General features: G+C 44.6%; 1 protein-coding gene across 1 annotated transcript; it reads left to right on the forward strand.

Annotated features, from left to right (window-relative positions):
* The first annotated feature begins 2,835 nt into the window (after positions 1–2,835).
* Positions 2,836–6,603, forward strand: LOC134286864 (uncharacterized). Its single transcript, XM_062848555.1, has one exon. It carries the CDS (start codon positions 2,836–2,838, stop codon positions 6,601–6,603), a length of 3,768 nt encoding a protein of 1,255 aa, XP_062704539.1.
* Positions 6,604–17,126: the final 10,523 nt, after the last annotated feature.

Raw genomic sequence — 17,126 nt, forward strand, 5'->3', positions numbered from 1 at the left:
ATACATGTCCAAATTATATTTTTTACCCTACTCTTGATATTTTTAGTTGGAGGTAAAGGTGAGTTCAATTCACTCAAACTATAGGATTGCGTCAAAAGAATCCAATTTTTGGTAGTTTGGCGGTTCCGTGTACCACGTGCAGCATTGTTGTACTTTGTCAATACGGATTCATATAGACATGATTCAGCAAATAGTATCTTTCTAAATTCTAAAATTAATTTTCAGTATTTTATGGGTGCATTAAATAAGCTGCTGAAACGCACTCCGCCAAAGCAATATGGCGAGTTAATTTTTACTACAAATGCCAAAATTTTCACTCGCCAAATGATAGGTAGACTGAGGCGCGTTGAGAATACGGAGCTAAAATGCGTAACTTACCGATAAATCTGGAACGGCACAAAATGACGTTCTCGTTCTGTTCACGCCCGAACGTGAACGGCGACTGACAGCAGCAAGCCAGCGAGAGCGACGACATTAGCACACAATGTCGCACCGTTGGTCCCGCCCATCTGGCGTGCGACGACCGAGCGAGCCGGCGACCGACGGAAGAAGAAGATGAAGAAGGAGCGATTTTAACAGTATAAAACTGACACAGGTAGCGGTGTCATCATCAGTCTGTTTTTGAATTTCCTCGCGTTAAGATCGAAGAGCAATAAATTATGTGTAGTTAAGTAAAAGTGTCTAGCTTTCCTTTGACGTCCTCCGAGAGCAGCGGTCCACCCGACGAGGAGAGTTGCAGCAGCGGTGTTACAGTCCACCATCGACCGAGTTGGTTGCTTCGACGGACTTGTGGAACCCAATCCGCCCTTTTCAGGGCAAGAAGAGTTGTCCGATCCGCCACAAGTTCCCGAGAACAACACTCGTCCCTTCCTCCGGCTTCCGCTTAAGCGACACCCTTTCCTTTCCTGACGTGTCAGGACGTGTTTCGTCATGTCGCAAGAGAGCGTGAAAGCCCATCGCGTCGATCGTTCCCCGGAGCCTGGCACGGCCCCGACATTGGTCCTTCGAACCGGATTTGAGCCACGTCGTGCGTGGGACGCTGAGCCTTGGAGGATGTTGGAGAAAGCTAGTAGTCAGTGAATAGTGAGAAAGTAAATCGAAATACTGGACAATAAGTGAGTAAAAACATTAGTGCGAAAGTGTACTGTGAAAAAGTGAACACTGAACAGTGAAGTGTGTCGAAAATGGGAATCGACCGCACCCCGAAGAAGACCGCAGTGGATCCCGAGCACCTGCAGCTGCTCATCCACCAGCGCGGTCAAATAAAAGGAAAAGTGACGAAAATGAACCACTGCTTTGAGAACGCCGAAGACGACCCAACGCTAATAAGTGCATCAATGCTAAAAGTGTACGGTAAGAAGCTGGAGATCCACTACGCCGAGTACAACGAAGCCCACCATGAAGTGATTGCCTTGATTCCACCGGCCAAAATGGACGAGCAGGACGAGAAGCTCGACGAGTTTGATGCCTTGCACACGGAAGCGCTCGATCGTCTGGAGCGCTTGACGGAATATTTCTCCAAGCCGTCGCCGGCGACAACCGTTGCTGGTGGAGCAACCCAGGTGGTGGTGCAGCATCATCCTCTGAGGGCACCGATACCATCGTTCGATGGATGTGTGGAAAATTGGCCCAAATTCAAGGCAATGTTCGAGGACCTGGTCGTAAGTAGTGGTGAGTCGAGTGCTATGAAACTGCACCACTTGGATAAGGCCTTGGTGGGTGACGCAGCGGGTCTCATCAACGCAAAAATGATCCGAGACAACAACTTTGCCGAAGTGTGGAAGCAGTTGTGCGAGCAGTTTGAGAACAAGCGCGTGATCGTCGACACCCACATCGACGGTTTGATGCAGTTGAAACCAGTAGCGAAGGGCAACTTCAAGGACTTGTTGGAGCTGACGAAATCCTGTGAGCGTCATGTCGCTGGGCTGGAGTACCAGGGCCTGGCGGTGGACGAGCTATCCGGAATCATCATCACGAAGCTGTTGACATCCCGTCTGGACGATCACTCTCTGCAGCTGTGGGAACGGCGGCAGAAACACGGTGAGTTGCCCGATTACAAGGATACGTTGCAGTTTTTGAAAGGTGAGTGCCAAATCCTAGAGCGTTATCAGAATTCCCGCCATCCCATTGCGGCGAAAGAGCCTCCTTCCAAACATTCGAAACTTGTGAATCAAAAAGCGCATACTGTTACTTCCTCTAATTCAGAAAGTCAATGTAAAGTTTGCGGTGAAAATCACCGGCATTTTGAGTGTCCAAATTTTACTGCAATGCCTACGCCAGAGCGCATTGCTAAAGTGAAGCAGCTGAGAATTTGTTTCAACTGCCTCCGATCTGGCCACTGTGCCAAAGATTGTTCCTCCAAGCGCAATTGTTCGGTATGTCACAAACGACACCATTCTCTTCTGCACGAAGACATTCCTTCGAAATCCTCTGAGTCCGAAACCCCTCCAGAGAAGAGTTCCGCCAAGGTAGCTACCGAAGCAGGTGCAGTTCCAAAATCCGTTCCGTCACCAAACGCCAACCCCTCGTGTTCCTGCAACCATTCGAATACCACGAAGACTGTGATGCTGTTGACTGCTGTCGTTAATCTTGAGAGTGCCGATGGTGAGTTAGTCCCTTGTCGTGCAATGCTGGATAGGGAACGTCCATAAATTACGTCACGCAAAAATTGGTCATTTTCAACCCCCCCTCCCCCCTATGTCACACTTTTTGTATGGGACCTCTGGAATTTTTGTATGAGTCGTCACACTTTGCTGAACCCCCCCTCCCCCCTTAAAGCGTGACGTAATTTATGGACGCTCCCATAGTGGTTCTCAAGTATGCTTCGTGTCTGAGATGATCGCCAACCGTTTGATGGTCCCCCGTGAATCAGTGAACGTGCCCGTTACCGGAATAGGAGGAGCGAAGGTCTACGTGAGAGACAAGCTGGTTGTCACGATGCAGTCTAGGTGTTCCAGTTTCTCTACTGACGTTGAATGCCTTGTGGTACCGAAGGTGACCGGTATTATTCCTTCTGTCAAAATCAACACCTCGTCCTGGCCAATCCCTGTTGGAGTCCAGCTCGCTGATCCTACGTTCCACACGCCTAATAGAATCGACATGTTGATCGGTGCCTCGAAGTTCTTTGCCTTGCTGAAGTCTGGTCATATCCATCTAGCCGACGGTCTTCCCGAACTCCACGAGACTCATCTGGGTTGGGTCTTCTCAGGAGAACTAGACAACGAAGTTTCCAACACTGTTCTGGCCCACCATGTGTCGCTTGATTCGCTTGGGGAAACAATTAGTCGTTTTTGGGAAGTGGAAGATGTTTCACAATCCGCGAAGGAGGAAGTGGAGTCAGATACGTGCGAAGAGAATTTCCGCTCCACTCATCGGCGAACGCAGACTGGACGGTACGTAGTTTCACTCCCTTTCCGAGAAGATGTCGCAGTGCTCCAAGACAACCGTTCCGTAGCTCTTCGTCGTTTCTTGATGCTCGAAAGGCGGTTTCAGAAGGATCCATCTTTGAAACAGCTGTACGTTGCCTTCATAGCTGAGTATGAAGCATTAGGTCATTGTCAGGAAGTTGATGAATCTAATGACGATCCTTCCGAAGGACGTTATTACTTACCCCACCACGCGATATTACGCCCAACCAGTTCGACGACCAAGCTGAGGGTAGTTTTCGATGCTTCAGCGAAGGGCACCCCGGAAAGCAAATCTCTCAACGAAGTACTTCAAGTTGGAGGCGTCGTCCAGAGTGACTTGTTGAGTATTCTTCTTCGATTCCGGGGCCACCCTGTGGTGTTCACTGCTGATATAGCAAAAATGTATCGGCAAATACTGGTAGCTGCAGAACACACACGATTCCAACGGATTTTCTGGCGAACCGAACCAAATCAACGACTGCGAGTTCTTGAGCTGTTAACCGTCATGTATGGGACGGCATCCGCGCCATTTCTGGCCACGAGATGTTTGGTTCAGCTGTGCAAGGATGAGGGAAGCCGTTTTCCCATTGCAGCTAAAATTATCACGGAAGATTGTTACGTGGATGACGTTCTTTCTGGTGCGGATAGTGCAGAAGAAGCCGCTGAAGCACAGAGTCAACTGGAAGGTCTTCTCCAACTTGGTGGATTCCCTATTCACAAGTGGAGCTCAAACTGTCCGGAGTTGCTGGAGCGAATCCCTGAGGAAAATCGAGAAAAGTTGGTACGTCTGGATTCCACTGCGGACAACGAAGTGATCAAGACCCTTGGGCTTACCTGGAGTCCAAGTTCGGATGAGTTTTTATTTGTCACGAGGTCGAAGTTCCCAGCAGACTCAACTGAAACCTACACCAAGCGAAAGGTGTTCTCGGAAATCGGAAGGCTTTTCGATCCTTTGGGCTTGGTCTCTCCCATCATCGTGGTTGCCAAAATCCTTATGCAGAAGTTATGGACCGCTGGTCTGTCTTGGGATGAGAAACTTGAAGGAGAATTGCTTCAGTCTTGGTTGAAGTTCCGCGATGCTCTGCCACAAATGTGTGAAATGAAAATCCCTCGACGTGTTATTCCATCCACCGCCGTTGCCATGGAAATCCATGGATTTTGCGATGCGTCTATCTCGGCGTACGGCGCCGTCTTGTACGTACGAAGTGTGTTCCCCGATGGCAGCGCCGAGTTGCGACTCCTTTGTAGCAAATCAAGGGTTGCTCCGATAGCCGAATTGAGCATTCCAAGAAAAGAGTTGTTGGCAGTTGTTGATGACGTTGTCCTTTGGTCAGACAGCCAAATAGTGCTTGCCTGGTTGCGCAAGCCACTGACCTCTCTTCAAGTGTTCGTAAGGAATCGTGTCTCGGAAATCGTCACGGAAACCCAAGACTACACCTGGAAGTATGTCTCTACGAAGGAGAATCCCGCAGATATTGTGTCAAGAGGATCCCTGCCCAAAGCCTTAATGTGTAATGAGTTGTGGTGGAAGGGTCCCTCATTCCTACAAGAAGCAAGGTACGAAATCGAGCCGCCAAATCAGCTACCAGATGCGGAGTTGCCTGAAATGAAATTGACACCTTTCGTCTCTGCAGCTGTATACAACGTCGATGATCTTCCTGTGTTTACCAAGTTCAGCTCGTTTCGGAAGCTGCAAAGGGTCATCGCATTATCTCGCTTTATCTCGAACTGTAGAGTCAAGGATCCCAAGCTCCGAAACCGTGTGCGTTACCTCACTGTTCCCGAGTTGAGGCGATCGTTGGAGACCATCATCAAGGTTGTGCAACATGAAGTGCTTAGTGATGAAATCAACCGCATCGAGAACAACGAACCGTGTAAACGAATTGCCTCCCTGAACCCTGTGTGCCAGAACGGAATCCTGCGAGTGGGAGGCAGATTGAAGAATTCGCCCGTATTGACCATGACCAAACACCCGTATATCTTGCCGAGGCATCCGATTGTCGATCTTTTGATCAGAGCGTACCATCTTGAGAACATGCACGTAGGTCCGTCAAGTTTGTTGGTAATTCTTCGAGGTCGGTTTTGGTTGACAGAAGGTAGGTCTGCTGTACGAAAAATCACGAGAAGCTGCGTTATATGTTTCCGCGCCAGGCCAACAATGACAACTCAGCTGATGGGAGATCTGCCTGCTTGTCGTGTGACTCCTGCCCACCCGTTTGAGGTAACCGGCGTGGACTATGCGGGCCCAGTTTTCGTGAAACAAGGACGACGGAAGCCAGTTGTGGAGAAGGCATACATTGCTGTATTCGTGTGCATGGTGACACGCGCCGTGCACTTGGAGTTGGTCTCAGATATGACCACGGAGGCGTTTATTGCTGCATTGCAACGTTTCGTTAGCAGGAGGGGACTACCTCGAGAAATGCACTCGGATAATGGTTCAAACTTTCGGGGTGCGAAATCGGAACTGAATGAGCTGTACAAACTTTTTCGGTCTCAATATGCGCTTCATGAAATTGAGGGATTTTGCCTATCGAAGGAAATTGCCTGGAGTTTCATTCCACCGGAGGCACCGAATTTCGGGGGCCTCTGGGAGGCAGCCGTTAAAAGTGCCAAATATCATCTAAAACGCACTTTGAAGGACACTCATTTGACTTTCGAGGAATATATAACAGTTTTGACGCAGGTTGAGGCTATTTTGAACTCTCGCCCGCTCTATGCTACCTCACCCGATCCTGACAATCCTGAGGTACTCACCCCTGGTCATTTTTTGATCGGGCGACCGATAAACGCCATTGCGGAACCGAGCTACCAAGACATCGCTGCTAACCGGCTTGGACGATGGCAGTTTCTTCAAAAGCTACGGGAAAACTTCTGGAAAAAGTGGAAGAACGACTACCTCCAGAGTTTGCAACAACGCACCAAGGATTACATCAGGAAGCACAATCTGCAGCCCGGGATGGTCGTGCTTCTGGAAGAGCAGAACATGCCGCCACTAAGTTGGAAGTTGGGAAAGATCGTTCGAACATATCCCGGATCCGATGAATTGGTGCGCACAGTCGACGTGAAGATTGGCGGCACTGTGTATAAACGTCCCGCTTCGAAGATAGCAGTGCTTCCCATCCAGGACAACCAACGTTCCGAGAATGCTTCTCAGCCCGGGGGAGAATGTTCACGCCCGAACGTGAACGGCGACTGACAGCAGCAAGCCAGCGAGAGCGACGACATTAGCACACAATGTCGCACCGTTGGTCCCGCCCATCTGGCGTGCGACGACCGAGCGAGCCGGCGACCGACGGAAGAAGAAGATGAAGAAGGAGCGATTTTAACAGTATAAAACTGACACAGGTAGCGGTGTCATCATCAGTCTGTTTTTGAATTTCCTCGCGTTAAGATCGAAGAGCAATAAATTATGTGTAGGTAAGTAAAAGTGTCTAGCTTTCCTTTGACGTCCTCCGAGAGCAGCGGTCCACCCGACGAGGAGAGTTGCAGCAGCGGTGTTACAGTCCACCATCGACCGAGTTGGTTGCTTCGACGGACTTGTGGAACCCAATCCGCCCTTTTCAGGGCAAGAAGAGTTGTCCGATCCGCCACAAGTTCCCGAGAACAACACTCGTCCCTTCCTCCGGCTTCCGCTTGAGCGACACCCTTTCCTTTCCTGGCGTGTCAGGACGTGTTTCGTCATGTCGCAAGAGAGCGTGAAAGCCCATCGCGTCGATCGTTCCCCGGAGCCTGGCACGGCCCCGACACGTTCAGCCTTATTTGCGGTATATTTATGCACACAATTTATTAATCACATGAACGAAACTGTTGATGTATAATAACTGGCACGAATGTGATGACTAGCTGACTAGTTGTCGAATCGGTCACCATTTTTTAAGTCGACTATAAGTTGTATCTTGGTTATAATTCGACTGCGTATTAAAACCGTTTATATCACGAGTGGATGTTTTATATTGACTCCACCTCTTGCGCCTTTTTGGTTGCAATTTAGTCATTAATAAGACGATTGATTCAAATGGCATAACTTTCAATATAGTTGCATACAAATTACAGGAACTTATTAATGTCCAACCGTGTTGCTTGGGAGGTGGAATCCCAAAGGAATTCCAGAAGAAACTCCAGAATAAAGTGTAGGAGGAATCTTCGGAAGAATATATAGAGGAATCCCCGAAGGAATTCCAGGAGGAATCCCTAAATGAAGTCCAAGAGGAATCCCCGAAATAATACCGAGAAAAATCTCCAAAGGAATCACACAAGGAATTTCAGGAGAAAACTGCGGTGGAATTCCAAGAGGAATCCACGAAGGATTATCAGGAGGAATCCCCGAAGTTTTCAAGAGGAATCCTCAATGGAAGTTCAGTTGGAATCCCCGAAGAAAGTCCAGTTGGAATCCCCGAAGATAATGCAGGATGAATCTCTGCATGAATTGCAGAGGAAATTTCCGATGGAATTTCTTCGGTGTCCTTAGATTCTTCTATAAGATTCTCTGAGAGAACTCTTGTAGCAATCCCTGAAAAAAATTAAGGAGGAATCACTGAAGAAACACCCGCAAGAATCCCTGAAACTCCTGGAGGAATCTCTGAACTCCTGGACTAGTTTCTGTAAGAACTCCTGTATGAATTTCTAAAATAACTTCAGAATGAATTCCTGCAGGAACTCCTAGACTAATTTCTGAAGACCTCCTGCAGGAATTCCTTAAAAAGCTTCTTACAAAATTCTTGATGGATCTCCAGGAGACATTTAAAAATCCTTCTGAAAGCCTCTGAAGGGACTTCTGGAAGGACACCTGAGCGAACTCTTGTTGAAATAGTTCAGGGAGTTTCTGAAGCAATTCCCAATGAACACCTGGTCGAACTCTTGTAAAGATTCTCGAAGGAACTTCTGGAGCAATCCTTGAAAGAACTCCTGTAAGAATATCTGAAAAATTACATGAGGCATTCCGAAGTAATTCCAAGAGGAATCCCTGAAGCAATTTTAGGAGGGATGCTAGAAGGAATTCCTGTAAGAACCTTTGATGAAACTCCCGGAGTGATCCCTGAAGGATATTTTTTAAGATCCCTACAGAACGTCAGTAGAAATACCTTGTTGGAATTCTAGAGAAATTTCTGATATATCTCCTGGAGGAATCTCTGACGAAATTCTTTGACTAGTTTCTGAAGAAACTCCTGTAGAAACTCCTGAAGGAGCTTCAGAAGGAATGCTCTCAGACCAATCTCTGAAGGACCTCCTATGAGAATACCTGAAGGATTTTATGGGTTAATCTCTGATGTATTCCCAGGACGCATCCCTGAATCCTAATAAAAAAAATCTAAAGGAACTCCTGGAGTTTTCCCTGAAGCTTCTCCTGTCGGAATCTTCCTAAGAGATCATCTGAAAAAAATCAATCCTGGATCAATAAAAAAAACCTGGAGGTATCCCTGACGGATTTTCTGAAGGAATCCCTGATAAATCTCCTGGAGGTATCACTGGAAGAATCTTTGGAGAAACTTCTGGAGAGATGTGAATGATGAATAATGAATGAAATCTAATGTAAAAACAGACCAAAGTTTCAATGACCGGATTTCCAATTGTTAGAACGTACTATTTTCAATTTCAATATAATAAGGGCATAACTTTAGTAATTGATTTTTTTTATTGATATTCTCTTAATAGTATTGAGAAAATCGATGCTGAGAAATCAATTATTGCAGTCGGTAATACTTCCTCCTCCCAAATCTTGGTAATGACCCAGTGTAGTGCTCTCCCCAGTGCTTCTCCACCGTGTTTTAGTAACTCGCTTGGTAGTTGATCTGCTCCAGCGGCTTTGTTGTTTTTCAACCGGCTAACCTCCTCTTCAATCTCTTGGAGGTTAGGGGCTGAAAATCTTTCGTCCTGCGCACGTACACGTACACATATCGGCTTGTGGCACAAAGCCTCTGCGCGAGCTGTTCAGCTTCTCGTAGAACTTTCGTGTGTCCTTAGCGCGGTACAGCTCTTCCATCGCTTCGCGATGGAGTTCTGCCTGTTCCGCGCCTGTTTGTAACGTGCCTCATTCGCTCTCGTACGGTGTTGCAGCCAGGGGTGTAAGGTCCCACCCTCTACGCCCAGGGGTGTAAGGTCCCACCCTCTACGCCCACCCAAACATGCCCACCTGTGCGCCATCTACTGTTGGTTCTAATTTGTAAACATCCTTTGTTTAATGGTTTTATAAACATCAACATTAGCACAAACATCAGTGTTTTTCTCTCGATTTAGATGCATATGATAAGTGTTTTCGGTAATTATCGATATTTCTTGAGCCATAGTGTTCAATTATCCTTTCATTTGAGAAAAATAATCGCCCAGGGAGATTTCAATTTTTATCCGATTTTCGCTCTTCAAACAAAGCAACAACAAAATCAAGCGAGAGTAGAGGCTAATATTTCATAATGGTGAAAACAGAACACTGATTCTTTCGGAATGAAATTTTTCAATGTAATATGCTGAATATATTAATCTTTATGTTCAAATCACATACTGACTTGCTTTTAGCATTATGAAACGGTATTAAATTTAGTTTAGTAATCGAAAATTGAACTTTTCTTCTTTGGTAGTTACGTCTTTTTACTGGTTCTAAAACATGATAGAGGGTAGGCGAAATTGGTCCCAGTTGACAGTCAACTTATACCCCTGGTTGCAGCATTCTCGCCCATGCTGCATTCTTCTCGTTTTTCAACTGTTCACATTCGCCGTCGTACCAGTCGTTTCTGTGATTCGGAGTCGCGAAGCCTAGTGCTGTAGCCGAGGTACTAGGATAAATCGGTGTAATTTAGCCACCCTAAGGAAAAGTCGGCAGAAGATGCAGAAAACAATGATGAAATTTCCGCACTTCGCATGGACTTAATGATTTTGATAATACTAAACTACTTTCATGTAAATATTTTCGTTAAATTGTGTTAACATGTCAAAAAAAGATTTTTGGAAAAAGCTGCGTTTTTGGGTCCATTTTGAACCGACGGGGTAAAAAAGACACGGACACGTTCAATGCTTCCAGTGAGCTTTTCGCTCTTTGAAGGAAGCACGACAGTAGACAACGGACTAGCATGCAACGCCCAGTGGCACAGCCGAAAACTTTTCCTGACAGCTGCGGCGGGAATCGAACCCGCGCTCCTCAGCACGATGCGACTAAGAGCTTGGTGACCCTAGCCGCACGACCATGGAGCCGCACAATAATATGAGCAACAGATTTTTGATGAAGAATTCATCCCACCTATTGTAAAATGAACTTGATATGCATCATTGTTCGTCAAATCCGTTGGCATCAACTTGAAATATATGGAAAACAAACTAGTTTGTAATTTATCCAAGGTATTTAAACAAAAGAAGTCTTATGTGGTGTTTTTATTCAGCGTTCATCGGGATAATTTGGCCAATAATTTTGAAAATTATTTTTCTAATTTAATGTGAGCTAGCAGTACTTCTTTCTAACATCTCAATCGCTTTAAAATCAGGCCAGTATTAGAGCTGAAAGGTGAATTTGCAGATATTATTAGATTTTATATGTTTTTCATGAGGTGCTCATATTGCCCCATTAGCCAAATTACCCCGACTACCCCTACCTATGGCGGATCGGATGTCCCTCCAGCCATCTTCAAGTGTAGCTGCGCCAAGCTGCTCTTCCGTTGGTAGGTAGGGCCAGAGCGTAGTCTTGAGCCACTTCTACGTTACGAAGTTGTTCGATGCTGAGCCGCGGCGTTCGACTTCGACGCGTGGTGATAACTTGATAACTTGATTTAGATAAGTTTTGAGCGCATGCATACAGCGACTAAGTAGTGGTCCGAATCTATATTCGCACTGCGGTATGTGCGGACATTGGTTATATCCGAGAAGAATTTACCGTCGATTAGAACGTGGTCGATTTGGTTTTCTGTTTGATGGTCGGGTGATCTCCAGGTGGCTTTGTGGATATATTTACGGGGGAAGAAGGTGCTTCGGACTACCATACCACGGGAGCTGCAAAGTTTACGTATCACTGGCCGTTATTATTCGATACGGCGTGCAGGCTGTTTCGCCCGATTACCGGTCTGTACATTTCCTCCCTTCCTACCTGCGCGTTCATGTAGCCGACAACGATTTTCACGTCACTCGGCGAGCAACCATCGCATGTTTGCTCTAACTGCGCGTAGAACGCTTCTTTCTCGTCATCAGGTCTCCCTTCGTGTGGGCAGTGGACGTTGATGATGCTGTAGTTGAAGAAACGGCCCTTCCCAACTAACATTTATTGTGAATGTAAACGTCAACAAAGCGTCCTCAATACGGCTAGATGCTGAGTTACAGTGTTGTACATATGGACGGAAGCTTCTATGCAAGCCCTATACCAATGAATCTGGCGAACTTAATCCACATGTATATGCTGTGCGAGCAGCTTCTATGCCACGAAGTCATAGCTCTTTTCTCGGCTCCTATGTAACCACTAATTGAATAACATCTTGAGATGACGCTTTTTCAGCCTTTTCGCAGTTGTTAAATAATAGTTATACGGTTATACGGCATCCCTAAATTAAACGATTTAATATAATTAGGTTATGGATACCGTGACGCAATACATGTGGAACTGGAATTATTAAAGTACTTGCCGCTACTTGGAATCGAACTCCCGATATTCGTATCCACTGGTCCCGATGATGTCCTCGCTGCCACACTGCTATATATAATAACATAACATTACTCCAGACAAGGCTTCATAATTATACCACAAAAAACCTTACCCAACTTCATCTTGCTGCAAAAGCTTGTGAAACGTCAAACGCAATAATGCTTATATTGAACAAGCTGTGTGGTTGCAAAAACAGATCTTTTTCACAGCTTCTAGCTGAAAGAGTGTTCTTTAAACGGCTACGAAGCGCTGCTGTTTTGTGTTTTGGAAACATTACAAAACGTACTGTATAAAAGCAGTTGTTGTAGTGGCTGGAACTCTTACTCGATTTGCACATCATCCGGCAAATCTTCCGGCATTGAATTAAAGTGCAATAAAAGCAACCCAAATCATTTCACAGCACAGAGATGGATAGCTGTAAAGAATTTGTGTAGTAGCTATATATCCCGCTTAAAGTTTGTTTTGACAATAATGTTTACATCCGACAAGCCGTGTTGGTAAACCAACAGTTTCTTTATTACAGCTTCTAGTCATAATGCAATTGCATAACGGCCTTTACAGCGCTGCTGGTTTGGGGATTTGTCAGTATAACGAATTGTACTGTATAGTAGCAGCTGTTTTGTTTGTGAGGACTCCTATTCGATGTGTTCAAATTTTCACATCTTCCGGGAAATCTCCCGGAGTTGGAATAGAGTGGAGTAAAGGCAGCCCCAGTGACAAGCAATGGATTTCTGAAAATCGAGTTTGGTAGCTGTATGGTGCTTGTTTTGCAGTCGTGTATTAGCTTATGATTTATATTTGACTAGCTTTCCTTTTATTCAGCGTTGACTGCTTTTACTCGATGGTTACACAACAGAAAGCAAATGACTGAAGCTTATAGCGCTGAAAATGTTAGTTGGGTTAACTCTCAACATGCACATCCTTGCGTTGATCGGCTGCCACCCGATCACACGTTGTCGTATCTTGCCCAACACTATAAATCCTGTTCTCAGTTCATTGGTGGTGCCACAGCTTTGGTGGAAGGTAGCCGCCCGATACCCGCTTCCACACTTTCTGTCCAGTCCAACAAAGTTCCTGCAACGCCACGATGTCGAAGTTGCGGGGATGTAGTTCGTCGTAGATTATCCTGTCACATCCTGCGAAACCTAGTGACTTGCAATTCCATGTTCTAAGTTTCCAATCGTAGTCCTTATTTCGTCGCGTGGGTCTTTGCCGATTTTATCGAGTCGTATTTTCTCCTATGTTATTCGCAATGGGGATTTTTACGATTGGGCCTACGCCAACACTCCTGTCTCGCAGGAGGACCATCGTGCCAGTTCTGTTTAACGCCCCAACCAACACTGGGACGATCACGCTGATGGGGCTACCACCTTGGATCTAGCTGGGCGTAGTGCAGCGTTTCTTACTCAGCCACTGGATGCCAGAACAGACGCTGTTTGAGCCGCACCTCCTTGGTGAACAGACGCTCGGATCGTACCTCCTCAATCTAGCTGAAGTCAGAAGGACAACAGTGCCCAGGCTGCACTACCAGCTAAGCACACAACTCTTAGCTGGCGGTCTTTGTCATCGCTTGACCCGTGGAAGCATGAGGTAGGAACTTGTGAGGACCAAAGCTATATTGGACGCTCTCCTTATCGACTCACCGTTTCGCAGCCCAAGCGAAGTTTTTTAAAACATTATGTAATTTTTCTGAAAATAATATGACGGAAACGTGTTAAACCGTTAAGTTTGATCTTAAGCGCTGTACGTGAAATCATAAAAATGAGTAATGATTTTTCTGTATTTACATAAATTATCCCGGTTAGGCGACATATTTTTCTGATAAAACTCTGTGTTCCTGATGATTTCTCCAATAGGGCTAACCCTCATAAGGTGGTCATAACTGAGCTTATGATAGAACTAACGGTCTTATCATAGCATTTCTTGGTCTATGATACGGCCACGAAATCTTTTGTTGGTTCTAAGCGTTGCCTCACAGTTTTGTTTATTTGTTTGCAAAAAGAAATCTCTCCGACAACAACCGCAGATGCAAGTTTAATTGAAATGGCATATAATTAATGATAAAACCAATTCATGACCACATGCAATTCTTTGAATGACGATGTTTATAGCAGAAGTTATATGATAGTTTTATGGAATGCCAAAGGTGCAAAGTAAAAAACTACCACACAAAACTAGTATAGAACAACTAGCTTTTTCACATGCTCCTATAAAACCAGGATAAAACATGAATAAATCTTCAAAGCATGCTGATTGTTACTTGGGTTCTTTGCCTGCCATTGCATGAATTTGTATATTGTGAGGCAAGGACAATTATTCACTATGCCCAGGGAGCCGTGAAAATTGTCCCGACCGGAACGGGAATCGAACTCGCCGTCTCTGGATTGGCGATCCATAGTCTTAACCACTAGGCTAACTGGAGACCCTACTAAAATAAAAAAAAATTGACAATTTTTATCATTGAATATGATAGAATTCCAAGCTAATAGAGGCTTCCGAATCGAATTTTATTTTTAGGACATATAATGAGTGTGTAATCAACGAGGGATCAAGTCTCCCCATGTCACTGATGAATACACTTATGTGCATAGATAAAACTATTTTTATAACAACCTTTTTTGGATAATTATGTTTAATGATATTTTGTTTAAACTATTTGCTGTCAAATTTTTACACGATTTGGTTCAATTTTTTTCTTGAAATGATTTTCTTGAAATGATCGTTATTTTATTGTGGTTATTTACCACAATAGGAATACAAACATGTTTAGAAGTGGGAATGGTGTGAATCGACAATATAAGATACAGCCATACTTCTTTAACAAAACAAATTTCATTAAAAAAGGAAAAAGAACATTTTTTGTTTAATTTACGTTTTATTGTACAAAATAAAACGCGCGGCTTCGTACTTCACCAATCCAGAATGTCATATTTTTTTTCTCTTCTGGTCATAATTGCTACTAGCGATGGTGAGGATAGGAACCTAATTTGTTTTAACTTAAAAACATTAATCGTTAAAATGAGACGACATAACAATGGCGTGCGTGCCAGCTGAAATGGATTTACGACACATAGGCGATCACCAGATAAGGATAAAGGACAGTTAATTTCAAAACATATGATGTCAGTGTTAAATGACCTTTTAATAAATAAATTTAAATTGAAAGTCCTAATTACATATGTGATTTTTTTTTACTTAATTTTTTTTTTATCTGTATTAACGAGATTTTTAGCCCTAGGCTAGTTCATCTCGGGACCCACGCTTTACTTCCCTTCCGAAGGAAGAACCCACATTTTGTGAGTTTGTTGGGAGTGGGATTCGATCCCAGGTCCTCGGCGTGATAGTCAAGTGTTCTAACCATCACACCAGGTCCGCTCCACTTTTTTACTTAATTGTTTATTTAAGGCTCATGCACCATCAGGCATTACGGAGCCGAACTCATTTTGGAACTATTTTACAATTTCATATTTGTGATTTATTAACTAGGTTAGCTTTGGGGAACCGTAAAACTCGCGATTTGGTCGAGGTTAGGGGGAACAATAATGTTTAAGGAAGGGATGGGGTAATAGGGACATTCGTTGACTTTCAGCAGCGTGGCGTAGTGTAGTTGCTGCTAGTCAAACGTAAAGTGGACAAACAACCTGTAACGATACAAACAAACGATTTTCGAAGGGACACGAGGTGGACAAGTGGATCAACAAGACGGGGGTATCAAACGAAGACTTCAGCTTGTTTCAAAAAGTCGTATACAAGCTTCATGTAGTCAAGATCAAGCGTACCCAACACATCCCTAATGTCTTCCTTTTCTGGTTTCCCTCGGGCCCTGAGGGATGCACATAAATTGGATCTGGCAATACCGTATTCGGGGCATTCCCACACAACATGGTTGATATCTTGATAGCCTGCACCACAGCTACAACGATTGCTATCTGTGAGCCCTATTCGATAAAAATGCGAGCCCAGAGAGTAGTGATTGGACATAAGAACATATGTGAAATGAATTCAATTTGATTTTGTATGAGAACTTATTGGACACGATGTAATTGGTAAGTTAGCTTGCACTGAAGCATCATATTACTCAGCTGGTCCAGGTGTTCAGTTAAGCTTTGGATAATTGGGCTGCAGCTCAACGCAAATAATACTATAGATCTAGAACTGTGTCGCCAAACCAGTTGTATGTAGAAACCATGGATTTTCAGAATATTTTGCTGTTATCAATCCGATGTGATAAGATTCTGTTTTCACTTATGCGTTTAAAAATGCACATCTGGGTGCTATTCGATCTCATTGTTATATTCTTGCTCATACGCTGACTTCTACGCGTGCTTCTGGAGCTGGCCCTCTGATGCATTCCTGATAAGTGGCTGCGCCGTTAGCTGAAATCATGAAGTGCAGAGACATGATTTCTAATGTCTATTCAAAGTACGGAGATCTCCATAGTTCGATCTGCTTTTCGAATGAACGAACTTGGGCACTATTGTGGTTGTCGTAAATTCAAGCAACAACAAGCAAGACAAGTCCCGTAAATTAAGAAAAGGGCAGATCAAATTTCAGTCGTAACGAAGTATCATGGAAATGAATAAAACGAATTACATGTTGGGAATTCCCATCTCAATCGAAGATGTTTGTGTGCGAATGCACAATTCAGTTAAAACAGTCGCTTTTCAATTGGCTCTATTAAGTGGCTGGATAGCAAACAAATTTTCATCAATGTATTGCCAGGGAAGTAGTAAATAACGCCATGACGTAGCGTAACCATCTCGCATAGCCGGCAAAAGATGCCACCACCCGCAGAACCAATTAGCAATTTAATTGAATTCCACTGGATGAGACAGGCCTATATCGTGGTCGTCATCATCCGACAATTTCTTTTCGGAACGTAACCATGCTTTAAGATCCATCAGATTCCTTCAAAATTCCGAACCCCAACGATTACGTCAAGCTACTGGATGACACACTACCAGGGGCTATCCCCAAGATTATTACCGCCGGTAATTGAGTGCGCCTTTATGTACAGATAAATTCAATGTTCTACCGAAATACCGTGATGATGTTATCGCAGCATAAATTGATAAGAGGCTAGCACAGACAGACGTTCGGTCATC

The sequence above is a fragment of the Aedes albopictus genome, chromosome 2 (genome assembly GCF_035046485.1).
Source record: "Aedes albopictus strain Foshan chromosome 2, AalbF5, whole genome shotgun sequence".
NCBI lineage: Eukaryota > Metazoa > Arthropoda > Insecta > Diptera > Culicidae > Aedes > Aedes albopictus.

Excerpts from the sequence above, each read along its gene's own strand:
- LOC134286864 (XM_062848555.1), top strand. The coding sequence starts at position 2,836 with ATGATCGCCAACCGTTTGATGGTCCCCCGTGAATCAGTGAACGTGCCC.